The sequence below is a fragment of the Neopelma chrysocephalum genome, unplaced genomic scaffold (genome assembly GCF_003984885.1).
Source record: "Neopelma chrysocephalum unplaced genomic scaffold, ASM398488v2 Primary Assembly neopelma1_180, whole genome shotgun sequence".
Taxonomy (NCBI): Eukaryota; Metazoa; Chordata; class Aves; order Passeriformes; family Pipridae; genus Neopelma; species Neopelma chrysocephalum.
The window spans coordinates 747,327-773,399 of NW_020897842.1; the positions used below are offsets into that span (position 1 = coordinate 747,327).

General features: G+C 44.9%; 3 protein-coding genes and 1 long non-coding RNA gene across 10 annotated transcripts in view; 2 read left to right on the plus strand and 2 right to left on the minus strand.

Moving 5' to 3' along the window:
- Positions 1-6,096, minus strand: part of CFAP74 (cilia and flagella associated protein 74) — a 40,613-nt gene extending 34,517 nt beyond the window's left edge. Inside the window, exons 1-3 of the mRNA XM_027702206.1 lie at positions 5,976-6,096; positions 5,833-5,893; positions 5,653-5,733 (exon numbers count right to left, since the gene is read on the minus strand). The gene's annotated coding sequence lies outside the window, so the exon portion shown is untranslated. The remainder of the gene's footprint in view (positions 1-5,652; positions 5,734-5,832; positions 5,894-5,975) is intronic.
- Positions 246-18,083, plus strand: GABRD (gamma-aminobutyric acid type A receptor delta subunit). Of its 5 annotated transcripts, none has more exons than XR_003537155.1 (10): positions 246-843; positions 7,688-7,800; positions 8,360-8,427; positions 8,757-8,977; positions 9,769-9,851; positions 11,150-11,287; positions 12,179-12,334; positions 12,912-13,123; positions 13,347-15,615; positions 16,476-18,083. XR_003537155.1 is itself a non-coding variant. In XM_027702207.1 (9 exons), the coding sequence occupies exons 1-9, from the start codon at positions 776-778 to the stop codon at positions 13,644-13,646; spliced, it is 1,359 nt and encodes a 452-aa protein (XP_027558008.1). In that variant the 5' UTR covers positions 246-775; the 3' UTR covers positions 13,647-15,860. The 5 variants fall into 5 exon arrangements, 3 of the variants coding, with proteins under 3 accessions (XP_027558008.1, XP_027558009.1, XP_027558010.1); XR_003537156.1 differs by having other exon boundaries at positions 13,347-15,473; XM_027702207.1 differs by lacking the exon at positions 16,476-18,083 and having other exon boundaries at positions 13,347-15,860.
- Positions 18,084-18,091: 8 nt separating this feature from the next.
- On the minus strand, positions 18,092-22,413 carry LOC113976741. Of its 2 annotated transcripts, none has more exons than XR_003537157.1 (3): positions 22,171-22,413; positions 20,620-20,729; positions 18,092-18,240 (listed from the first exon to the last, which is right to left on the minus strand). It is a non-coding gene; the product is annotated as an uncharacterized LOC113976741 (long non-coding RNA). The 2 variants fall into 2 exon arrangements; XR_003537158.1 differs by lacking the exon at positions 18,092-18,240 and adding an exon at positions 18,768-19,027.
- A 677-nt stretch (positions 22,414-23,090) lies between these two features.
- The window catches only part of PRKCZ (protein kinase C zeta), a 33,514-nt gene continuing 30,531 nt past the window's right edge, over positions 23,091-26,073 (plus strand). The window contains exons 1-2 of one of the 2 annotated variants that reach the window (XM_027702153.1): positions 23,091-23,336; positions 24,071-24,274. In XM_027702153.1, coding sequence (XP_027557954.1) covers positions 24,204-24,274 — 71 coding nt within the window. In that variant the 5' untranslated portion in view covers positions 23,091-23,336; positions 24,071-24,203. Of the gene's footprint in view, positions 23,337-23,380; positions 23,626-24,070; positions 24,275-26,073 lie in introns of those variants that run through there. The other variant, XM_027702154.1, reaches the window with a different exon arrangement.

Sequence of the window (26,073 nt, forward strand, 5' to 3'; positions counted from 1 at the left end):
TCTCAGTGTGGAGAAGCCCCCGAGGAGCCCACGGGCGGCGAGGCAGAAGTTGGTGGCCCCGGGCGTGCCCCTCCCGGTGGTCCCGCCGGCCCGGGACAGCGCGTAAGCGGCGGGGAGGCGGCGGTTTCCCTGAGCACAGCCCCCGGCTCCATTCCCGCTTTCCCGGAGGGATGCTGGAAGCCGGGCTGCAGCTGCGGTGCCCGGGTGCCGCCGGGATGTGCCGGGGGGGCGGCGGGGGGCGGCCGTGCCCGCCGCTCACATGTGGCTCCGCGTCCCCGAGCGCGCCCGGCCCGGCCGCCCCTGCCCTGGGAGCTCCTCCTGCTCCTCCCCGGCACGATGCGCGCAGGACACGAGCGGCTCCGGAGCACTTTGAGTTGCTCCCACCCCGCTCCGTGGGATTAATCCATCCTTTCGGAGGTTATTTTCGGCAGGCAGGCTCGCGGGCGGGCAGGGCGGCCGGAGGAAGAGCCCGCGGCAGGGGAGGGATGCGGGAGCAGGGCAGCGGAGCCGGGCGGGACTGAGCCACCCGCAGAGCAGAGGAGGAGAGCGGAGCGGAGCTGCCCTGCTCCCTGCTCCCGTGCCGGGCTGCCCGCATGGCTCCCGGGCACTGTGGAGATTGTGGGGGCTGCTGCTGCTGAGCAACCATCCATCGCTTTAAACTCAGCCTCAACTTAGCGCAGCAGGCAAGGATGGCAACGCCACTGGAGCTTTGGAGCTGCCAGGAGAGCCGGGGAACCTGGGTTTTGGTCGCCGCTGTCTAATAAATGGGAGTAAAATGGAATTTCTTACCTGGGTTTTTCCTGCCTTGGTTCTACTGTGCACCCAACAGCACAGGTGTATCAGGTAAGAAAACATCTTCTCGTTCTTTCTCAGCCTGGCCTCGGGCAGCCGTTCCCTCGGTCGGGGTGAGTGGTGCCAGGGCTGGCTGGGGCTCCCACTCCTGCCCAGGGATGCTTTGTGCACTCCCGGGCCAGGACTGCTTGGAGAGAGTGTGCAGGAGAAAAGGGCTCTCGATTCAAGAGTTTCTTTAATGTGCCTCCTCTGTTTGGTTTATTTTCTTTCTTCATTTCCTTGCTGAGGGTGCACTTTGCCAACTGAGCAGCACTTTCTTGGGTTAATCAAGGGCTGTGTGTTTAACAGGATGCCCCTGGAATGCTTTTCCCGAGGGCACTCACTCTAAATTGGGGGCAGTCACTTCTTGTGAGGCACTGCACATCCCAGCACAGCCTCAGCCCCTCCAGCAGCTCTGTAGGGGCCTGTTTGAACTCGAACCTCTTCCGTAAACCCAGCACAACCAGTGGGGTACGAGCTGAATAGCTCTGCTTGGGGCCTCCATAGGCACCGTTAAAACCCGAAAATACGACCATGCCTTTCCAATGGGTTCATTAAGTCTCCTGAACTCAGGATGACAGGAAGAGGCTGTCAGAGATCTTAGGGGGAAAAATCATTTGGAGAACGCCAACCATTTCTTAAAATGCTGAATTGTAAAGAAGGATGTATGTCAGAAGGATGGATGTGTGCAGCTCAGCCCCATTTCCTCTGAAGGTGTTAGCTAGGCAACCAGCCACGGGCTCCAGAGATTCTCTCCAGATCTGGAGGCTGGATGTGGAGAAAGCTTGCCATGATTACGCAATGAAAATAGAAGGGGGTGTAAAAAAGAACTTGCTGCATGTAAAAACATGCCCACACCCCCCCAGAGCAGAGGGGGCTGTGGCATTAAAGGGGTCCTACAGCTTCTGCTTCCCAGACATCGTTCGTACCTCCAGAGGAGTGGAAGAGGCAAAGTGGTAACTGGAGTAAGACAGAACATTGCTGTTACACTTTTTGGAATTAATCAGTGAGATCTGATTTTTTCACTGGGAAGGAAGAGGATCTTGCTTAGAGGAAGCGTCAAGTCAACTGCTCTTAGTCAGGGCTGACACGATGATTTATCCTGTGACCTTGAATCTGTTATCCAGGGTCAGATCCTGACATCCTCGTGCTCCAAAGCAATCCAGTATTGCAGTGAAGGCAGAGAAAATGCTGCTCATGACCGAAGGGCACCAAGACCTTGCCCGTGATTTCAATGATCCTGTTTCTCCCTCTGCACTTGGGCCAGCATTGAGGCTTTGGGTTGAAAAGTGATGTTTGAGTACAAAAGAAGAAAAAAATAGAATTTTAAAGAAGAGTCTTCTCAGCCTCTGTCTTTCGAGGTCTGCTCCCAGGCACAGCCACTGCCAGGATATGTGCAACCTATAATTTCTTGGATACATTATTTTATATTTGGATTAATTCCCTGGTTACTTGACTTTCTTCCTCCAGTTACACAATAGCGATGAGTTGCTTGTTAAAAATACATCTACTTGTGGCAGAGAGGCAGGCAAGGCAAATTCTAACTTCTGAAATTCCAACTGCTCAGTCTGTAGTTTTCCAAACGTGCCAGAGTGTGAGACATTCCATGGTCAAGGGAAGCTGCTCTGTTTGGCACAACAGTTTCCTGCAGATTCAGGATTTGGTGTGGCTGTGGCAGGATATGGTTTAATCCTGTGAAAGGGGAGTAGCCTTGCTTACATGTGTAATTGGGAGCAGTTAAATGGAACTAGAGCAAAATTTTATCCTTGCATCAGTAAAAATATTTTTGGTACGAGATGCTTTTATGAAAAGCAGTGCAATTATGGGCAAAACTGCCATTTTAAGGCTCTGATTTTGTTTTCTAAATGCAATGTGACTTGCAGTTATGATGACAGAGGCCATCCAACCCCCCTGAATTCTCTGCTTGTGAGTTCTGTGCTGTAAATCGCCAGGTGTAAGAAAAACATATTCCAAAAAGGAAGAAGAGTTTGGTGATTTTGGAATGCAGTGGTAGGACACAGGACTTCCCAAAGGCAAAGCTACCACTGAAATTACTGTCCTGGTTTGGCAGAGGGAAAGGGGACACACACACAGGGAAATGCTGTTCCCTCACAGCAGTTGGGAATATCCTTCCAGGGGGCTTTAGCTGTGTTTGAAGCAATTCCTCTGTCATGTCTGACTGAAGGGAATGAGCCAAATTCAATCTAAGTCAGCACATTTTTTCAGGTAAACATTTTCAAAAAGTAGTAATTGTTTTGTCTTCTCGAGACAGTGATTAGTGGCAAGAAATTTGCCATTTATATGACTGGCAGGTCTTTGGGGCAAAGACTGTGGCTTTCATTATTTTCTCAGGGCTTGATATGCTGTGGATGCTGCAAGAAGAAATGTGCCACAGGGCACGAGATCATCTGCAGAGAGGCACTTGGGGAAATATTCCTTCATTTGCCTGGGGAAGGAGCACCATCGATGGGAGTTTGGGGGTCCATGTCCATACTTCATAATTCTTTACTGAAACAGATTTTAATTCTCTAATTAAAAATAGGTGTATCTTTTATATTTAAGACTCTTCTATGTTAAGTGACACTTGTATACACTTGAATTTGGTTGTCCTTCTGCTCTGTGTCTCCCTAAGCCTTTTACTTCTATTCGTGGAAGCAGAGCAGCTTTAACACGTGGATATATGCAAAGAATGGTCCATTTTCTGTAGCTTAAAACTCACAGAGAGGCTTTGATGTCCTAGAGGTTGCCACGAATTAAGCCTAATGCCTTTTCAATTACATTTCAAAATACAAAACATATTTACAGTGAGCTTCACTTAAAGTCAGGAATGGCAGATGGGAAGGATACACATACTGCTCTGGATAATCCTGGAGTTTGACAGAGGCCAGACTGTTCTCTGACCTTGCAGGATATTCCTTGTCTTTTTCCCAAGAAAAAGTTTTCTTCAGTGGCAATGACACCTGGGACATTTGCCCCCAAATGTTTACCTCATAGAAAATGAAATGTTCTCCACCCCAGTCCTTCAGTCAAACTGGTTTTTCATCTACCAGGATAAATTATTCCTATAACAACTATGTCACAGTCCCCAGAAGAATCAGGTTGGCAGATTCAAAGGAGAAACAGAAGATGCAAAGAGTGATTTTCCACATCCCTCTGCTCTGTGTGTTTGTCAGAAGGTCAGAGCACCCTCCCTGCAAGTGTGACCCCAAATCTGTGCCTCATTGGCCGCTGACTTAAAGATGCTGCTGAGCTTTTTGCACTGTTGTGCAAAAATAATACTGCCAGTGTCATGCCTGGTTCAGCTGCTGTAGTGCCCTCGTGGAACCCACAGATTGCCTCTTGCTTGGTGTGATTTGGGGTCAGATATTTCCTGGTGACACTGATACACTTCCAGCCCCCGTTTCCAAGCAGTGCTGTGGCAGAGAGCAGAGACAGGCCGGGGCCTCACTTGTCTGACAAGCCCCTTCGAGACGTGCTGCCCAAGTGCATTGAGGCTTCTCCTCCAGATCCCTCCACATTAGTGGGATGCAATGGTGCTGCAGCAGCTGGGGGGAAGATGTCAGCTCAGACAGAGAGGATTTTGGGATATGTGGACTTTTTATTCTAGAACTGATTGCACTGAGCTGTGAAGGAGATGCATTTCTTTGCTCTGTCATTTGACATTCATTGCTTAGAGTTGCTTTCCCTAAACGGTGTCAAGAGCAGCTTTATTAGGGAAAGGAGAACTCCATAGGTTTTCCCAGTTTATCTATGGGATTTCCTTTCCCCTTTATCTAATGGACAAGAGAACTCACTGTTACTTTCATCATTTAAACAGCAATAATCTATTTTCTGCTGCTAACAACGAGCTCAGTCGAAGTTCTCCCAGTGCTTAAATTCCAGATATGAGCAGGTGCAAATATATTCTCCAAAATATCTGCTTGAAATGAGATGTGTACACAGCCAGAGTGTGGGAGAAAACCCATCTCCTTCAGCTTTAGCTTTGGGAATGACTTCCAGAGTAACAGGAGTCCACATGACTGTTGCCATTCAGCCAGAGCTCCCCACGCTGGCCCGGTGCAAACTGCAGATAAGCTTTTGAGGAGCTCTTTTACCCCTTGGATTTGGCAAATCACTACCTTAATTTTACAAAGTCCTTTTCTTACTAAAACAAGCTTTGCAGCAGCTTTACGTGGGGAAGGGAATTTGCTGAATCAACTAAGGGGAGTATCCTTTCTTTTCATCTCTCCTGCTTATGCTGTGAAAACTTAATCCCTTCCAATGCATCTTTTCTGTGCTGGCCTTCCCTTTTCAGGTACAATAGTGAATAATATTTTAGGCCATATATAATCCTGGCTGCTTATCAAGGATGAATGAAACTCTCCCACCGTCCCCCCTGTAACTTTAAAGCCCTGGGTGTGGTGTCCAGGAATCCAGAGGAATGGCTGGAAGGAGTTATCACAACGTGGTAAATGTGGCCATAAAGTTATTTCAGCTGTAATACTTTAATAGCCCCCCTGGTATTAAGTGCACATAGCTCCACTAACTTCAGCATATTTGTTACACTGATGATCTGACCCTAAGGCTCCATTAATAATAGAAACAAGATTTATTTTAATTGTGTCATGGATATTTAAGTAAAACTCCCTCTAGATTGTAATCTGCTCAAAACACATGGCAGGCTACAGCCCACGGTTTCTAACCCGGCTCTCAGCATTTTAACTCCCTTTTAGCTCCTTAATGCCACTAAAATGGAGCCCTGATAGGGGAGCTGCTGCACACCGAGTGCTTTGTCAAAACAGATGAGCAGGCACACGGGGGAGATCACTCCGGGGCACTCACCTTCTGACTCGAGCTCTGTTTGCAAAACACTTCCCAGAACTGGCGGCAGTTTTAGCAACAGGAGCTGCAAAGCACCATCTTCTGTTGGAAAGGCAAAGAGATTGGAGGCAGATGTATTAATTCAAGCGTATTGGAGTTATTTGCTCGCATTAGGAAAAGATAGAAAGCACCATTCCTTACCTAGGAAAGGAGCTCAGACATTTTGCTGGTTAGGAACACCATTCCATACCTATGGCTGAGACTTACAAGTTACAATTAAGTACATTTTTAAACAAATTTGCCATGGATTAAGAAACTATAATTTCATTTAAGTAAATACTGACAGTTGGATGACTGAAAGACCAGCACATAGAGAAGAGCAGTCTGATAGAAAGAAGTGTTGATACAGTTGATGAGACCCAATAAAGAAGGAAAGAACCTCTGTCAACATTTGTTATAAATCTTCAAAGCCCTTGTCTAAATCAATTATGTTATTCCAATTTATGCAGCAGAAAACGTGGCTCTGATCCTTACTCAGAAGAGTTAGAGGAACCTGAGAAGTGCCTGGGAGAGTCATTTGAGATGAACACACAGCACTGTGCTCATGGCAAGGAAATATTATGAATGCAATTTAATATAACATTTTGCTGGGAAGTAATGAAGTTTCCCTTGGAGCAGTGTCCCTGTGCTGTAAGGTCTCACCAGCTTTGACAGCTCCACTAATGCAAGCTTTCAGTGTCTCTGCTGCTCAGAACTTGCATTTGTACATTGTAATCCCAGAACTCCTTCCTTATATAATTGACTCCGTACACGAGACAAGAATTTTCTGACCAGGGCAATTGAAGATTTTCCTCTCAGTCCCCTGTGGGAGGAGGAGTTGGGCACTGCAGGAGACTCTGCTCCTGTGCTGAGCTGAGTGCCCAGGCTGGCATATTTTGGGGAGAAAACCCATGTGCTTTATGCGGGTCGTTGTCACATGAACAGCCCGAGTTGTGTGAGTGCCAAGGCAGGGTGTTTGTGGTGTCTCCCCTGCAGCCCCCCAGGGGTGCTCAGCCAGTTCCTCTCCTGTTATCAGGTGTATCCCTCAAATGCCACATTTATTGCTGGGCTGGGTGGAAGGTGCTGAGCCAGTGCTCAGGCAGCTTGGATGCAGTACTTGCACTCAGGCCCTCTCAAACCACTGGCAATTCTTGTCTTTGCAAACAGTTGTGACAGATGTTGTCCCAGCCCCTCGTTTCTCCCTCCCTGTGCTGTCAGTCACGGTGCTGGCGAGAGGAGCGGAGTGAGCAGGCACAGAGCTGCAGATGAAGTCTGCCAGATCACTTTAAACAGATAATGGAGACAAGATAATCTTGCCTCTGTAAGAGACAGTGGAATATCCACATAACTGCTTGGACCAGGGCTGAGGGGCTGCCAGGAGGTGGAAAATGGCAACAAGAACCTGGGCTAAAGTCTTGCAGGAGCAGCACTGGACCAGCAAGGTTCACCTGCCTGGCAGCTGAGAGCTGGTGGTGCTGGGAGGGGGCTGAGGCGTGAGCACAAACCCCACAGCAACACAGCACCTCCCGGCCAAAGCCTGCTGCCTGTTCCCCTGGTTCCAGATGTGCAGTTCCTGCTGTGTTCCCCTCCCATTTGACAGTCCCCCAGCCTCCCCGAGCTCAGCTGTTCCACGGTTCACTGGGAGCTGGCACAGCTGAATTCCAGCAGCCACAGATGCATTTTAGGCAGCACACAAAGTGTCTTGGTTTCCCTCACGTTTGCTCTAAGCTTCTAAATCTATTTTTCCTACTTTTTTTAAAAAAGGAGAAAACTTCCAAAAGTATGTACTTGTAATTCAGAAAGAGGCCACAGTCTGGCCTGAGTATGTTTTGATTTAAACAGAAATATATGAAATTGTTTTCCTACCTGTATACAGTATTTTCTCAGTAAATTTCCAGCATAGCTGATTATACCATATGTGGTCTCTGGTGTGAGAGAAGTCACTCTTCCATTTTCTGTTGGTTTTCTGTTTGTAAACATGGGCAAGTTTCAAAGGACACTTCTTTCCTTTCCCCAGAGCTATGAGTGACATCGGAGACTACATTGGTTCCAACATTGAAATCTCCTGGCTGCCCAACCTGGATGATTTAATGAAAGGCTACGCACGGAATTTCAGGCCTGGCATTGGAGGTGAGGCTTGGACAATAATGCCTCTTTTGTTCTTACAATCCCTCTACCCTCTGATGCTCGTGTGAACTTCATCCTTTACATGATTAAAAGGTTATGATTATCTTTTACTTGGATACTGGGAAAAAATAACCATCAACAGTTTGGATGGTTTTGATAGGAGACAGACTGTCCAACAGCAACACAGGCTTCTGATATAGTTCTTAAATCACTGACATATAAGTTGAAGGAATTTTGTATTGTATTAAATGGTGATAATTCCTGCACTGCTTGAAGTCATGCTGTCTTGAACTTGGTAGTGTGATTTCCAGAAAGGATTCCATAATTTTCAGTAGCTGTGATTGTATCTCGTGCCCTTTATCACAGAAGTGAGGTTGGAAATTGAGGTAAAAATCAGTAAAAGATTTGAATCTCTAGCTTTAGGGTAGGTTTTACTTGGAGAGTGTACTTTATAATGGAAAACACTTTTGTGAACTCTCTGAAAGAATTGAAATCTTGGGTCATTTATATTTTTGTAGGTCCTTTGATGATGTCAATGACCCCATTCAACCCTTTTCCCCAGGTCCCCCCGTTAACGTTGCTCTGGCCATCGAAGTAGCCAGCATTGACCACATCTCAGAGGTGAACATGGTACGGTATCAGAGTCTTCAGTTTTGCTCTAAAAAATGTTCAAAACCAAAAGTTGTACTGTTCTTTTTTGAGACATACACGACTCTAGCAACATATTGCATGTAACACTGATGTTGAACCACTTTTTGATAATTTGAGTTTATCCCTGGTAGAAGCATGACAGAAATTCAAATGCTTGGGCAGCTCTCTGGTTGACTGAGTATAAAAATACTTATTTGCACTGGAAGCAGATAATTCCAGGCTAATACAATGTTTTTTGGCCAAGTCCCAAGACATTACCACTGTGTTTGTTCAGCATCACTTCTTACTTGGGCTTTCTCCTGTCACAGGAATACACCATGACAGTGTTTTTGCACCAGAGCTGGCGAGACGACCGTCTGTCTTACAACCACACCAACGAGACTCTGGGCTTAGACAGCAGGTTTGTGGACAAGCTCTGGTTGCCAGATACTTTCATAGTCAATGCCAAGTCTGCCTGGTTCCATGATGTGACTGTGGAAAACAAACTTATCAGGCTCCAGCCAGATGGAGTCATTTTATACAGCATCAGGTGAGTGAGAAAGAGAGCAAGTGTTCTCTGTTGTGTGCTAACTTCTGGAACAGACTGTGGAGTAACCACTGTTTTCCTAGGATGGTTTCATAAAATAGTTGTTAATTTAATATGGAAGAAAATCTCCTGTCAGAGACCCCTTTGCTTTCCAAGGATGACACTGCCAGGAAGGTCTCTTTGGCAACACTGACACATTGTGCAGTGCAGAGTCACCAGCCATGTTCGGAATGTCCTCCAAGTGTCTCAGAGCTGTTTGGCAAAGATTCTGTTCTCCACTCTCTATTTTCCTATTCTCTTTTCTATTTCACTGTTTTCCAAGGGAACTATGAGACTGATTTAGGCTCAACTTCCCCATCTCTCAGACAGAGAAAGTGTCATTTCCTCACCTTGGAAGAGTGCTGTGGCTGGAGCTCAGTGACTGTACTGGAAGTTAATTGTGTAATGTTCTAGAAAATAATGAATGTGTGCCTTTGAAATTGTAAGCCCAAAATTCCCATTAAGGTATTGGTAGAAATCTTGGGGACAGTGAAAGGTGGTAGATGGAATCAGAAAATTCCTTTTCATTGTGAGAAGTAGCTGAAGTGTCCTCTGACATTAAAGTCATTTGACTTTTCTTCAGTTCCCTGCCCTTGGGTTTCCCACAGACTCAGTAAAGGCAACAGCCACAAGGGCTTTGAAAAGAATTCCCTTCGTTGCCTAAAGGTTTCAAAGTTTTCCATTTGGTGTTTTGAGTTCAGAGGAAAAAGCTCTGTCTGAATGTGACTAACTGGTGTTCCCGTTGCCTGGAACAGGATTACCTCAACAGTGGCCTGTGACATGGACCTGTCCAAGTACCCCATGGACGAGCAGGAGTGCATGTTGGATTTGGAGAGCTGTAAGGGCTGAGTACACCTGTGTCTTCTGTAAAGCCTGGGCAGATGGGACTGGGACACTGGAGTGAGCTGGGATGGTTCTGCTTTGGGTAATGAAATGTAAGGGGTGCCTTGAGGTTCAGAACAAACAGGAATCCCTTCACTGCCTGTGCTGGGCATTACACAATGGACTTTTCAATGCCAGATCAGCTCTGGCCCAATCCTAAACTCTAGGATTTAATGTAGTGATGATGAACAATGAACAGTCCTGTTACAAATGTCTGGAACTCTGAGCTTGATGTGAAACCTCGTGCAGTTGTGACAGTCACTGGCATTACAGAGCTTTGCATCAAATCCAGGGAGAACAAGTAGAGAAGCCCACAGGCAAAATTTGATGTGCTGTGTTTTCTTTATAAGAAGAAGGAAAAAGAAAGAATTCCCTGCTTTTAATGAAAGCCATTGTGATTAACCTTTATAGAGCTGTTAAGCTTGCCTTGGCATTCCTGTATCCGTGACCCAGAAATCCATCAGAATACTGCATGGATTGCCTTAATTCCTTTGCACTCACAAAGGAGGGTGGAGAATGAGTTTATATTTTGTCCAACCTGTAGTTTATCTCTGATCAGCATGTAAACCCCATGAGCATTAATACTTCTGAATGAAAACCACCACAGACACAAGCTGGGGCCACCCGGTTGGTGGCAATGAATCTGGTTTTTAGATCAAGGAGCCTACAGGTCCTGAGGGCTCCAGAGATTTGGGAGCAGCAGTTTTTGAGCAGATCCCCTGGCCTGTTAATGCCAGTTTCTCTTTTTCTTTTTTAGCACCGACTTTGTTTTCTAGGCAATTAGCCACAATACCACTTTGTCCTGTCAAAAATAGCAATCTCCAGTTTTACTTATGTAATCAGCAAGTGCAGAGGCAGCAGGCAGTGCCCCAGCAATCCCTTCTCTCTCCCAGCAAGTTCTGCAGGGAGTTTTTTTGGGGGGGTTGAATGTTTGAATTGAATTGGAGGGGTTTGATTTCAGTGAAGCAAACATCCTCTTTAAACAAATGAATGCTCTAGGAGCAAGCTGTCCACTAACAGCAACACTAGCAAAGATTGATTGCCTGCATCTCACAAAAATCCCCTCACACACCTCTCCCCTCTGTCATGTCCCTGGTGCCCTGCATCTCTCCCAGGCAGAATTATCCAGGCTGAATCCCAGCAATGGGTCTGATGGAATTCAGCATAGCAGGAGTTAGAGAACTTCCACTGGGAGTCCTCTAAGCTCTTCATTTCTGCCTCAAACTTGTTGTTTATTCAGCTTTCTTTTGGCAGATGGTTACTCCTCGGAGGACATCGTGTACCACTGGTCAGAGAACCAGGAGGAGATTCATGGGCTGGACAAGCTGCAGCTCGCCCAGTTCACCATCACCAACTACCAGTTCACCACAGAAATTATGAACTTCAAATCTGGTAACAGAATCTCTCCTCAGTTCAGGGACTTTTTCCAGCACAGGGAAACCTCCTGTATCTATAACAGGAAATCCTTCTTCTTAGGTAACTAATTTAAGAACCTATCAGGTGTCTGATAAGAGTTTTCTTCAGCTTACCCTTGTGAAAAGTGCCATCCTTTGCTGAGCCTCCAGGTAGCCACTGTAGCATGTTATGTCCTTCAGCTCTGTCTGCCTGACAAAACATTGTGTGGAGTAACCAGACAGCACTTGATAAAGAACACTTGAGGTATAGCTCACATTTTCTTGACCTAATTTGCGACTTCAGATCAAGAAAAATTTCCATTAGCCCTGATGTTATGAAGCTTATGACGTACAGTCAGATCAGTCTAATTCTACCCAGTAGAAGTCAGTGGTGTGTATGTCTATCACTGGGCTTATTGCAATGTTTGTACAAGATTGGAGTCATTTCTTTCCTGCTGATTTTTCATCCTCTTTCATGTATTCAGATTCTCATTTATGCTGCACATCTCCTCTAAGCTCTTTTTTGAGTTTGAAATTAACTTGGCCTTTTAAAAAATCTAAATTTAGTATCTGGAGGACTTTCTACAGCAGATGATAAGACAGTACACATTTTGAAGCAATACTGTTATTTGAGAAGACTCATGATTTTATTTTCAGATCTGGCATTGATATGACCTGAGACAGATCATTTGACCTATTCTTAGCTGATGAAGCTGCAGCACCTCGTGCAGGGTTTATGGGGACTGATCGAACACCACTCAGGAGAGCGTTCTGTGATCCCTGTCCAAAAGCTGTCCCAGCTCTGTGTCATTATAGAAATGTCATTTTGAGTATCAGTTTGACTGTAATTCACGCAGCCAGAGTCTTCTCTGCCTGCTCTTTTTTCCAGCAGGGCAGTTTCCCAGGCTCAGTCTCCACTTCCACCTGCGGCGGAATCGAGGAGTTTACATCATCCAGTCCTACGTCCCCTCCATCCTCCTGGTGGCCATGTCCTGGGTGTCCTTCTGGATCAGCCAGTCAGCTGTGCCTGCCAGGGTGTCCTTAGGTAAAGCAGGGGCTTGGGGGACTGGCAGGGCAGGCAATGCTCAGGTTGGAATTCTGCTCTCTAATAATCCTTATTTTCCACGAAGGTGCATTTATGACCACTCCGTTTACTTTTGCAGAAGAGATGGTCCTTTAGAAGGCTTCCCTCCTGTTTTAATTTCTGTCATGTTATCAGAGCAGCTGCCTCGGGAAAGAACAGCAAATAACCCCCTAAAGAGGGTTAAAAGCAGTAATGACTGTGAGGCAGATCCATGAAAGAACTCATTTGAAGGAACTGGGACAGTAGCAAAAAATATTCCTGGTGCTTGTGGATCTGTTTGTCTGAGTAAGGGTTGCCAGTCCAGATGTAAAAGCATTTGAGGGTTAAGTCTTTGGGTTTGGTTTGTCCTGATCTAGAACAAAACCAAGGATAATTTGTTCAAAGCTGCCTTATACAAATGCAGTTTTTTACAAGCTTCTCTGATTTGGAAATCAGGAGCCACAGTATTTGTACTGTGAAAATATCCTCAGCTTCAGATTAGTAAAAGTCTCCATGCATAATACATCAGTAAATCCATTTTCTCTCCTGCTCCCTGCAGGAATAACCACAGTCCTCACCATGACCACGCTGATGGTCAGTGCCCGCTCCTCCCTCCCTCGAGCCTCTGCCATCAAGGCCCTGGACGTTTATTTCTGGATCTGTTACGTGTTCGTGTTCGCGGCGCTGGTGGAATACGCCTTCGCTCACTTCAACGCTGACTACATGAAAAAGCAGAAGAACAAGATCAAGGCGAGGAGGCAGAGTGCAGAGGTCAGTGAGTGTGGGATGGGAGTGACTTTGGCACAGCAGTGCCCCTGCAGCATGGCCTGGCACTGCCTTTGCCCTGTATTCCCCGGGGAATCCCGGTTCCTGAGGCCTCCTCTGCGAAATTCCTGGGATGATGCTGATTTCTTACCTGTGTCTTTGAATTTTACAGAAAAAAAAACCCTTCAGGAGAGGCAGAAACTCCATTATTCTCCTCTTTCCCTTGCAGATCAACGTGAAGAATGCCATTGTTCTGTTTTCCCTTTCCATAGCCGGTGTGAACCAGGAACTGGCCATTTCCAACAGGCAGCACCGAATTCCCAGGAGCCTGCCCGGCTCGTATGGCACAATAGAAATAGAAACTGGAGAGACCAAGCAGCAGGCAGGGATCAAACTGGATAAAAAGACTGGCCTGAAGTCCCTGTTCAAGCCCATCGACGCCGACACCATCGACATTTACGCCCGAGCCGTGTTCCCAGCAGCCTTTGCAGCAGTCAATGTCATCTACTGGGTCGCTTACACCATGTAAAAACCCCAAATCAGGGACAGTCGTGGCCAGAGCTACAAACTCAACAACACCCCCGGATTGAGGAGCCCTTGCTGAGACTGAATCGAGCCATTTCTTCTCAAAATATTTTCCAACGAGCTCAAGACACTTCTAAAGTCAAGGAAGTCCTGCTATGAATTCCCAAAAAAAGCAGCAATTATTTGATACAGTGAGAACTGTGCTGTGCCAGACCATCCCAGCTCCTTCCTTCCTCCAATACCATGAGACGATTTTTCATATGTACATATTTGTAGCAAAAGTTTAACTCTTAAATGACCACGGTTTTCCTCCCCTTTAAGGGTTGATCAGTAATGAAGATTTGGCTTTTCACACTCAGATAATTACCTTTTTTGTAACGAAAGAGTTAATTCCTCACTTCTGCACATGAGTGATTTTCTGCCTCTGGCCTTCTGTGGGATGGTCTAGGTTTAACAGTAGTGGGAAAGTTGGAGTTTTTAATTAGAAAAATCTCATGAACAAAGTAAAAAGGAATAGAGGGGAGTGGAGGTTTTTCTTAAAATATTATTTGTCTTGGATAAAATATTGAAAAAATTCAGTGCTCTTAGTCACAGCATGAAATAAAATATACTACATCAAATTCTACTGAATTGTTAATAATGACTGTATTACATTTCAGATCTAAGCTAATGAAAGTCGAAACACTTAAACACAGAAATGTTTATTAGTTTAATAGGTCCCAAACATACAAAAATGATTTAGAAACAGAGGGAAAGCTCAGGCTTCCTATGTTGGATTGGGAAAAAATTTAAAGGTGCTTCATAAGGAATAAACTCTGACTCCATTTTCAGGAAGGACTTTAGAATTTGTTCTGTTGATTGTCAGTGAGATTCTACCATGTGTGCCTCTGAAAATATCCTTTTTGAATCTGTCTCTCAATAGCTGAATGAAGTACAGAAAAGAATTCATAACTGGCTTCAAGTTACTCGGTTGCTTTGGATATTTTTGCCATTTTTGTTCCAGGCTGACCTGATCCATTAGGGCTCTTCTCTTCCCTTACTCAACAGGGAAATCTGTAGGTCCTCATACACAGTCCCTAAGTCAGGACTAGATCCTCTTGCCCAACTCATGCAAAATAGCACTTTGTTCTGTAAATAATTCCAGTGAACTCAGCAAATGAACACAGTATTCACAACAAACAAGCTCCACAACTAATCTCTAAAATCTCCACAGTAAATATATTGGAATATGGATTAAACCCACTGAAATATTGTTCGTGTGGGAAGCCAATGGGAGACGCTACAAAAGGGAAATTTATTTTGAAGATTTTGTTGCCTTGAAAGTGAGAGGTTGTTTTTAAATATAGAGACTGACACAAAAGCAAATATTAAATGAGAGAGAGAGGGAAAGAAGGAGGCAAAGCAAGGGGCTGAAATCTGCCATGGAAGGGAGAGTAAGATTTGTTCAGTATCAGTGAAGTAAGAGAATGCTTTGAAGAAAAACCAATGATCTTGAACTGAGCTGTAACAGCAAATATGCCCCACTGTAAGTCAGGTTTAGGTTCACCTCCATGTTTAGTTTCTGTTATCATGGAAAAGCCGTCAGCCAACAGTGTGCTGGAAAGCCCCAACTGCCATCAAGCTGTAACTGTTCCACAGAGTCCTTCCCGAGCCAACCCTGGACTGAGACACCCGGATTCTGCTCCAGGATCTCCCCACTGACTCGCTGGGGAACCCCAGTTAAGATCCTGCACTGCATCATCTCCAAAATTGCTTTAATGATGCTGATTTCTTTGAGTTTTACAGAAGACAAACCCTTCAGGAGAGGCAGAAACTCTCATCCTCCAAATGGGTAAGTGCATCCAACCGGTGCTTCCGTGGTGGTATTTGCCACAGTTTCTGAGACTCTCACATACTGAATTAAAGCAGAGTATCACTCAACTTCCACCTTATCCAGAACACTAATGGAAATATGGATCTCCTTCAAGAATCAGGTAATCAGGTTTCTTTTTTCCCTCCTGCTTCTCCTCTTTCTAATTTATTTTTCTCGCTGTTTGTTCCTGATGTTGATGCAATGCTACATTACAGAAATACACTATTTTTTTTCCCCTAAGTGTGTTTTTGGTCATAATCACTTTCTCCCCCAAGAAATTCAACCTCTCTGGCTCCCTTCTGAATCATTCTTACTGTTTTATATAATGATTAAGTGCAGAGTGGAATAAAACCAGCAGAAGCATGACTTTACCATGCCTTCGTTGCTTTGTCCCTGATCCATCCCCACAACAGTCCTACACCCTTCAGAAAGGCCAGAGGACCTCATGGTTCTCTGTTACACTTGCATAAATCAGAAATAATCTTCAGTTTAAGTCCAGCCCTTCTGTACCCTGCTGGTTTCTCCAGCTATTAGTTTATTATGTTGCCTGTCAGGGTCAGTGTCTTCTGCTAAGAGTGAAGTTATTGACTGAATCCAGCTGAGGAAATATTCACAGCAAGTTCCTGCAGAGTGGAAATCATAGGAAAAGAATCCATGATTTTGGAATTAAAGTTATTAAAGAGCAGAGAGCAAAGCCTGGCCCTAGTCCCTCCAGTGAGCAGTGGCTGGTTATTTGGAGTAATTAGCAAGAAGGTGGCTGCAGATATTATAAAGGCAATGTCTAATCTAATTACTTCTGCAGTAATAGTTTGTAATTGTACACCTGACATAACTCCTTACACTGCAGCCAACTGACTGATCACATGGGGTTATTGGACAAAATTAGTTGCTTCTCCATCTGGGAGACAGTCACAGGCTGCATGTCCTGCTGACTGCTCCAGAAGATTTATTCAGGGAGGTTTTTTTGTACTTTCACTGCAGATCTTCAAGGTGCACAGCTCAGTGTGACTGATCAAAGGCAGAGGTGGCAGTGATCTCCTCAGAAAACCCCAAAGCCAGAATGCCAGACTACCCCAATGATGCACACAGAAGCACAAACGAGAGGACAGAAATACCCCAGGAGGTTGCAGGCAGTCAGGAAAGTGCCCTGGGAGCCACAGATGGCAACGTGTCCATCCCAGGAACGAGGCAGTCAGAGGGGAGAACAGGATTTTGGGTACTGGTTCTGCACTGGCATGAGTAGCACAAAACAAAACACCTCCCTCACCAAGAGTGGGATTTTCTTAAATCTGTTTCCAGAGCCAGAAACAGAAAACTCAGATGCCATTCAAACTTTTAAGGAGACATTTCAGTACAGGAGTATGGTGAATTGATTGGAGCTTTGCATAAATTTGAATCTTCTATATTTTTTTTCATTTAAAATCATCATATTTAAAAATCTTCAGACATTACTACTTTAGATCTATTAACATCTAAAGGCAATTCCCTATTCAACTCTAATTTCATGATGCCCTTAATAAAGTTAATAAGCCAAATCTGATGTCAGTTGAATGCTGACTTTGGATGGGTTTTACTAGGGTCATAAAAAAAAGTATGTGACAGATCAGAAGGCACCTGAAAGCATTTGTGTTCCTTTCAGCAATTTATAGTTCTGCTCTATGGACTGGCGTGTCTGTGAGAAAAGGAGTGGGCTATGTGTTAATGTAATCATTCTAAATGTGAAGTGTTAATAAAATGTACATATACAGAAATTGGAGCTTCTGTAAACTGCCAAAACAGACATTCCAACTATTGAACTGGAAGATGAAAAGCATTAGAAAGGCAAATCAAAATAACCCCCGAGATTTCATCCCATAATGACATCCTGCCTGTTCAGGGCCCAAGGGCTTGGAAAACTCTCCCCTGGCCTCGGCAGCAGAGGAGGAAGTGCCGCTGTGTGCTCAGGAGAGCTTCTGGGGGGCACTTCTGCAAAGTGCTGTACTGATGGCAGAAAGGGCGGCTGCTGCCCCAAGAGGCTGGAAGGAATCAGAAAGCACGAGATGAAAGATGAAGAAGAGCAAGACATTCCCTGATTTGTTTGAAAGTAATGCTGGCAGTGAGAGCACTATTAAGAGGTTAAAATACAGGATGTCTGTCCTGTGTCTGGGTAGCAATGAGAGCATTTATCCCACTTAAAGGAAAAGCTCTCCCATCAGTTCCTAACTGGTTTGCTAATCCAATAGATAATGTAGCGAAACCAATTTAACTCAGTGAGGCTTCTGCTGTTGGGACAACAAAACACTTAATAGGATTGCTCTGGTTTGAAATACTCCCAGTCGTTAACCTAAAAAAGCACTTCCCATCAGGAGGAAAACAGCACCCTGAATGTTCGTCTCTGAAGCAGAACAGATAACAAAAAGCTTATTGAAAGTTTCTGAGAATATTTTTGTTTAAAGAAAAAAATCTGAGGCAACTCCCTCCTTTATTATAGCAGCTCAAACCACTTGCAATGGTTGAAAGCCTGTTGGATACTAAAATAACACTGCGTGCAATATATGTTACAGACACAGCTAATTGTTCTTAATGAAAACTGAATAAAAATTTGGCAACAAACGTGGTTTTGGGTGGATTTGGTAGCTGAGATGAGGAAGGCACTGTGTCCTAAATGAGATGAATTGGAGCTTTAAGCCCCTCATTATGTAAGGCACAAGGAATCTGCTCCCTCCTTGGACCAGCTTTGTGTCACTGCTGTGCCTTTTGCAAACTCCTGCAGAGCAAAAACAAATCTGAGAGGACAGTCAAGCCCAGGCTGTCACAAAATATAGCACCAACAGGACTAATCGGATGTTATTGGGAGTTCATTGTTCCATGAAAAGATTGGTCCAAAAAAATAAACCCAAATATCCCTCATTTCTGAGACACCAGAAACCTCTGGAAACGTATCCCTTTCTTTAACTCTCGCAGTACTTCAACTTCACTTGATCCTCAGTTCTCTTTCTCTTTTTTTCCCCACTTGAAAAGGGGAAAAAAAGAGGAAATTTTCGTTCTCTTTGGCACAAGGACATATTAGCCAAAACCAATATAATCTTGTCCCACAGGTATGAAAACCAGTGAGACTGAAAGTCCTCATTTACAAACCTTTGTACCTTCCAAGGAGTGTTACATAAAAGGCAAGAAACTCAGCCCTGTGATAGTTACCCAGCACCCTCCCACACAAACAGTCTCCCTGTTCCATTCTCTTGCACTGCACTCTGCAAACCCTTACATGCAAAAAAAGATAGTTTGAGTCAGTCCTCAAATTCTCCACACTCTGAAGGAAACTCTTCTCCATTATTTTGGTCCAAACATCTTTACCACAGTCAGTGGGTAACATAAGTTACTAACAAACCCAGGGTGCATTATCTGCTCCTTGGGTGAGTATCTGGGGGAGAGCAGCACAAGTGTCACCAAACTCTCAGTGTTCATTCACGGGGTCACCAGCTGGGGCAGGGAGAAGGTTTTTCATTCCACAGGAAGGGATAACTGGCCAGCTTTGGCAACTGGAACAGGCATAGCTGGAAGTAGCAAAATAATATATAGGCCATTGAGCTATTCCAGCACTACAATTACTACAGCCTTAAGATTAAACAAAGGCTGAGGGATGAAATACAGAGTAATCTGTAAAACATCTGCTATAATGCTCCATCCAGCCTGTTCTTCCTTTATTGCTACGATTCTTTCAGCTTCAGACTAATACAAAAGATCTATTTCTGTACATCTTAAACTTACTATGTTTTTACAGACATATTTAAGATTATCCTACCCTCGCCTTTGTGGGTGCAACTTTTACAAATACAAGCTTGTATGTGCATATATAGAAAAGACAGGAGGGATCTATAATTTTTTTATAAATTACAGTGTATATAGTATTGTTAAATTGAAAAGGTTGTTTAAATATCCTGGAAAAAAAAAAACCACAAAACCACAGAGGTTTGGTTTTATTTGCTTTTAAAGATATGTAGCTTGGGCTACTCATAGAATTCTTTATCTTCCTGGCTAATGAGGTGTCAACAAGTGAGTTAACTTCTGGTTGCTTCTATCTTATATAAGACAGACAAGTAAGGGAGGTGTTGGCTTAAAATAGTCTTGAAACATTATTCATTTTGTCTATTTTAACATGGGCTGGAAAAACACTAATATTCAAGCCAGCAAGAAAATCTACTAAGAATTACCATGGTGATTTCTGATGTTATGTAGGATATATGCTTTACTCCAGTTTATGTTAAAATATATGAATGCTTTGCCTTATTATTTTCACCCAAACTTCATGGCATTTGGCCCGAAGTCATTCCCACTGAACTGAGGTGAAACTAGTACTGATTGGCCCTTTTTCTCAACAATTGTCTTTAAGAATTGGTTGCCATAATGATTCTTCTTGGGGCATTTAGGAGGGAGAAAAGGAGGTTTTTGGTCAGCCTGGTCAGAAATAGGCAAGTACTTTGTGTCTCCTGGCTCAGGCAGTACTTTGGATTAATGCTATCATATTTCTTTCCCTTTAAACTGATTTTTAAAGGACAGTGCTCAGCAGCACTGAAATAAAGAACTGGGACTTGGAAGCTTTGTCTGTACAACTGTGGTTCCCAGAGAGTTGCCTGGGAATCTCTTGCCATCTGCTGGAAACGTGCAGATGTACATCCTTGAAGGAATTCAGCCTCAAAGTTCCTGCCAGAGCCAGGAGTGCCACGAAATAATGAAGAATGGCTGGGAAGCAGCACCAGGGATGTTCCTAACTTTTAGTCAAAACCACAATTCCAGAAGGAGCAAACTCAGGCTCCCAGCAGCTGAAACACCAACAGCAGATTCCTGATGATTGAGGTGATTCCTTAATAAATCACCTTCTCCACTGGCACGATGAATCTGTGCCATGATTGGGTGCTGAGGTTGAATGTAGAATTATAGACTTATTTTCAAAACAGAACTGGAATATTTGAAAAAAACCCTCTTTTTTTAAGCTTTCTCTTTCTCAAACACATCAGTTCATTTCACAGTCTGCTCTTCAGAATAAAAGATCTGATCTCAAGAGATAACAATAACAATAATTTTTAAATGAACTAAAATTTTAGATGCAGTAAATATCTAATTTAAACCTGGAATAAAATTAAATTACCTATAGGAGCCTGTCAGCTCTTCAAATCTAGGTGTAGTAGGCAGCAACACTACAACTTTTCATTAAGGTGAGGATGGCTTAATAGAAAACAAAAGTGCAATGCCTGCCATCTGGGAAAAAAAATGCTGAGGAATACACTCAGGATTTACAGCTTGTTGTGTTTTCAAACCAGTTATAACCTTGTTAGCTAGAGCACAAAGTAAAGCCAACATCCTCTCCAAAAAACACCATCTGCCCAGAAGTGAGAAGCATCTATTAGGAAATTCAACTGTTTAAACAATTTTGTAATATAAGAAAACATAAACCAACCGAAAATAAGACTTCTAAAATAACAGCATGAGTACTAAGAGAACAACTGCAAAATACCTCTGCAAGATGTAAAAATATTATGGTTCAGATTTTCATCAAGCACTGAAAATGCACCTAAGCTTTTCTCCTTGGTAAGTTGTGCTGGAAAAAAAACCCAGAACAACCAGGAATAAACCCCACAGAACCTCAAATCACAGTTCTGAAGAACCTTTTATCTCCCAATCCAACAGTTCAAGGAGCTGAATCCAACAGCTCAAAGAGCTGGAGATCAAAGTGTAGCTTGACCTGAAATAATTATGTTTATAGATATATCTTACATAATGTTCTCCACTTTAAGCAGAGAAATTTGGAACACGTGAAGATTTAAGGGCCAACTTTGAAACCATATTGACAGTTCCCACTAAGATAAAATTAGCAGAGGCTACACAAATAATTCAGATTGAAGACTGATAAATGAAACCATTTGGTGCACTTCCCTGGTGTCAGAGAAAACATCTCGACTGATGGGAATTAATTTTCCCACTTTACTTCTACTTAAACTAATGTCAACTATTATTTATTTGTGTTTTGGAAGATTGCAGAAACACCAAAAGGAGGCTCAGAGCTACAGTGCTGCAAACTCAACACATACACACCCCGGAGCCCAGAGAGATACTGAGAAAGTGCTCAATGGGGCCTGAAAAGAACTTGAGACTAAGGATTGATTTTTTTCCATTTCAAAATACCAATTATGACAGCTCAACTCCAGGTAGCCACAATAAATCTAATAGTTGTGACTCCTTCTTTTGGTTTATTTTTCAAATGTGGTGGGTTGTGTTGCCCAAAGGTGGATATGAACAGATTGAGAAAGGCCCCAAAGAAAACCTTTCTCTTGGATAGCTTATTTGCCTGGAAAAGTTTTAAATTACACAAGGAAATCAGGGCAGGACAAGCAGCATTTCCACTAGAGGACTCTCTGAGTTCACCATCCCAGCCTTCAGCAGAGGAACAGTCAAAGCTCTGATCTCCTGCACACAGGAGATGTCCCTGCTTCAGTCACAGAGGATTCACGGTTTGGAAGCGAAAGATCAAAGGAGCATTAGGGAAAAACACCCAAACCCAGCTTTACAAAGCAAAGGGCATTAACCACGTCACAGACTGGCTCTTGTGAGACTGTGGGTACTCCAACAGCACCAATACAACAACTCTGCTGCTTTTCTCTCTCCCTCTGCTATGGCCACTCTAATACTGTTATTTTATTACCTCTTTATGATAACCTTGGCTGCGGTTTCCCTGTTCCCACCGCTGGCAGGTGCTGGATGGGCGCTCACAGTGCATCCCACTGCTGGGCTTCTGGGAGACCTCCAGGGAAGCAGCTCTGACAGCCTGGGGGGGCACACAGGGCCTGTCCCCTCACAGCTCTTACCTGTCCCCTCAGCACTGTCCCTCCATCTGTCACCTGTCCCCTCACACCTCTCACCTGTCCCCTCACAGCTCTTACCTGTCCCCTCAGCACTGTCCCCCCATCTGTCACCTGTCCCCTCAGCACTGTCCCCCCATCTGTCACCTGTCCCCTCACACCTCTCACCTGTCCCCTCACATCTGTCTCCCTCCCTCTGTCCCCTCACACCTCTCCCTCCTTACTGTCCCCTCACACTTGACCCCCCTCACTGTCCCCTCAGCACTGTCCACTCACTTGTCCCCCCTCACTGCCCCCTCAGCCCTGTCTCCCCTTACTGTCCCCTCTGCCCTGTCCCCTCAGCCCTGTCCCCTCTCACCTGTCCCACTCACTGTCCCCTCAGCCCTGTCCCCTCTCACCTCTGTCCCACTCACTGTCCCCTCAGCCCTGTCCCCCCTCACTGCCCCCTCAGCCCCGTCTTCTCTGACTGTCCCCTCAGCCCTGTCCCCTCACTGTCCCCTCAGCCCTGTCCCCTCAGCCCTGTCCCCTCACGGCCCCTCCCTGCCGCGCCGCGCTCCCATTGGCCGCAGGTGTTCCCCCCGCGGGCTCTGGTTGGCCGGGACGCTCCGGTCTCCCCAGGTAACGGTTCCCGCGCCGCGATTGGCGGCGGGGGGGCGGGACGCGGGCGGGGATTGGCTCCCCATTGGCCGCCGCTCCCGCCCTCAGGCCGCCATGTTGCCGCGGGCGGGGGTGGGCGCGGGGCGCTGAGGCGGGACCGCGGCTGGGGGGGGACGGGGGCTACCGGAGGGGCTCTGAGGGGGGACCTGAGAGGGAACCCTGAGGGGCTCCGGGTGCTCTGCCGCCGCTGCTCCCCGCCGGGGCCCCGCCGGCAGCGAGGCAAAGTCCGCCGCGAAACTTCCTCGCGGGACTTTGAGCAACTTGAGGCCGCGGAAGGTGTTGCCGAGCGCCGCGCAGGGAGCGGCCCCCGCTCACCCCGGTGCGTGGGGCGGGACCCCCGCGGTCGGAGCAGGTAAGAGGACGGGCACGGGCACAGCCCGCCGTGCCCGGGGAAGTGCCGGCGCCGCCTCGTCCCGAGCGGCGGTGTCGCCTCCCGGTGTCGCAGGCCGGGGCTGAGGGGCCGCGTGTCCCCCCGAGCCCCCCGGGACACGAGGGTCTGGAATTCTGGGTTCTCCCCTCCCCGGTACCTGTGGCCCGGCTCGCCCGGACAGCGGGGTCAGGGAGGTGTCTGGGAACACACAGAGGTGTGTGAGGCGGTAATTTGGAATAAACAGGATGTTTGTCACCTTCCGATCGTAAAGGTGAGATAAAGTTACCCCGCGGAGTTCCCCTCCTGCTTCTCTTGGGTGAATTTGTAACCGACGTCAATTGACTTCAGTGTTCTATGTATATAAAAACTATTTCTAGTTACTCTGTTCTGTGGAAGAAAAGAGCCAGACGCTGTGTTGATGAATAAGTAAAGATTTCCTTGGAGTATTTTCGGCCGAGAGGGAGCTGTTGGATGGTTGTTTTTTTTTAAGCAAACATCCTCAAACGCTTGGGATATTTCTGTAAAACTAAATTGCACAGGGTATTTTTAACCAATCTCGTTTAATTTCTGTGCGGGTCAGTGGTCTTATACATTTTCTTTTTGATTCCTTGCTGTTCCATGTAAAGCTATTTGTGTTTCTAAAATTTGACGCAACTCATTTGTTTAGCAGAGTGTGTGTATATTCATCAAGATTCTGGTTTTTTTTTCATATGCAGCTGGATTGAGAGTCATCTGGAGCAGAAACTCCTATTTCACATGTGAAGCTCTTCACTTCAGAATTAGTTATCTGTCTTGAATGAACTTATTTCTACATATTTATAGTTTCATTTAGACTGCTAAATACAGACCATGCCTAGCAGAATGGGCTCAAAAATTGATTTGAACAAAGACTTCATCAGAGTAAAAACACACTACAGTGGGTAAGTCAGCATGTCCTTTCCTCTGTGTTGTGCCCTGTCTATTTTTGAAGCATATTGAGCAGGAGTTCGTGGTCTGACCTGGTGATAGAGTAACCAGGGCACTGGTGGATTTGTAATTAATGTCAGATCAGGTAGGTAAACTTCTGGGCTATTAAAATACCTTTCAGAGTCCTGCAGCATGCTGATCAGGAAGGAAAGTTAATTTATTCTTCTCTCAGAAGGGGGGAAAATGTGCATAACTGGCGTACAGTTATTCTGGGTTGATGGGTTATTGATTCCCATGGTCACAGGCAGGTCTAGCTCCATCTCCTGCATCCAGATGCAGTTATTACATTTTATCTGTAATAAAAATGTCACAGCCCTTTATGACTTCACTCAGTTGTCAGTAGAGTCAGGAAGGTTTTATTACTGCAACATGAAATCTGGATTTTCAGGTATGTTTAATCTAATTCATTTGCTGCCACTGCGAGGACCTTGTAAAATAAAGTTGCTTTGTTCTGTCTTCCTTCAAGGCCTAAGTTGAAATCATTTGAGGAGTTAAATGTTTGGCCTAAGTAGATCCTTAAACTTGAAGTATTTAGACTGAACTTGCTGGCATTTGGTAAATGACTTGAGTGATCTTTTCTGATGTTTTACTGCTATATAAGTAAATGTTGCTACTACTGTGGTTGTTCTTAAACTTACCTACCAGGTTAGTGCCAAGTAGTTTGAGGTCCTGAGTTTAGAATTCCAGAGCAATTGTATTAATTTGGTAATGCCAGTTTTCTCATAAATTACTGTGAAAATGTATCTGCTTTTACTTTAGCTGACTTCAACTTCCAGCTGTGCCACTGACTTTCAGTTATTTCCCTATGCTTAGTAATTTGATTTTTTTTTTTATGTCTTCATTTTGCTACCTGTAAATTGAAAGTGTAGTAGAATCTGTTAATTTGCAGCTCATTTATCTACAGATTAAACTTTCATATGAAGATTTGCTCAGTAAAAACACTGATAAGGTTTTACTGGTGGGAATCCATGTCAAACTTAGGTCTTAAAATGTAGAAATTTGCTACTTGAAGGAAAATTTACTTTACAAGAAGTCCATGCAATAGGAGAGCTGCCTTAGCTCTGTAAGGGAAGGCACTATAAACACCAATAGAACTGGGTGTAAATAATTTGGAATAGTTTGCTGGCAAGTGGTGTTGATGTAAAGTCATTCAGTCATTTCCATTAGCTAAGAAGTCTGTAGTGTGTCAGTTTACAAACGAGTTCCAAGCTCCCTGAGTTTTGATTTTGTCCTATTGATCAAATTCTCTGAGTTCAAACTGACTGGGTTTGGCATTATAACCTGTGTCACTGTCATCTCTGTGTCACCGTTCCAGTACTACACTCAGCTTTTGAACTAATTTGACTGCAGGAAATCATTGGTGCTGGACAGCTTCAGAATTAGGGACAAGCTCCCTCAGGTAGCTGCTAACATTAAAATAACAGTGCAAATACCATCTTGAAATCCCAGTTAAAGAGCACGAGGAAGTTGTAAAACACGTGAGTGTCGAGTGGATCTGTGGAGTCTGAGTATCTCAGGTATTCGTGTCTCTGGGTGTGACAGAGTTCCTGACATAGCACAGTATAAATAACTGCCTGAGCAGATTGCAGAAGGAAGGCAACTTGTGCAATTCTTATTTCATTATTGCAGTTACTTGGTTTACACCTGGTTATTTGAAATCACTTCAATAGATGCAGCTTTGTTTGCTGCACGTTACCTTGGCTCCAAGTGGTGACAGTGGGAATGACGATTCTCTTGCTGGGACTCCTCATAC

What these genes read in the sequence shown, in the direction of transcription:
- GABRD (XM_027702207.1), top strand. Translation starts at nt 776, where the DNA reads ATGGAATTTCTTACCTGGGTTTTTCCTGCCTTGGTTCTACTGTGCACC. An exon ending in ACATCTCAGAGGTGAACATG is followed by an intron (nt 8,428 to 8,756) that starts GTACGGTATCAG and finishes CTCCTGTCACAG; the next exon opens with GAATACACCATGACAGTGTT. An exon ending in AATTATGAACTTCAAATCTG is followed by an intron (nt 11,288 to 12,178) that starts GTAACAGAATCT and finishes TCTTTTTTCCAG; the next exon opens with CAGGGCAGTTTCCCAGGCTC.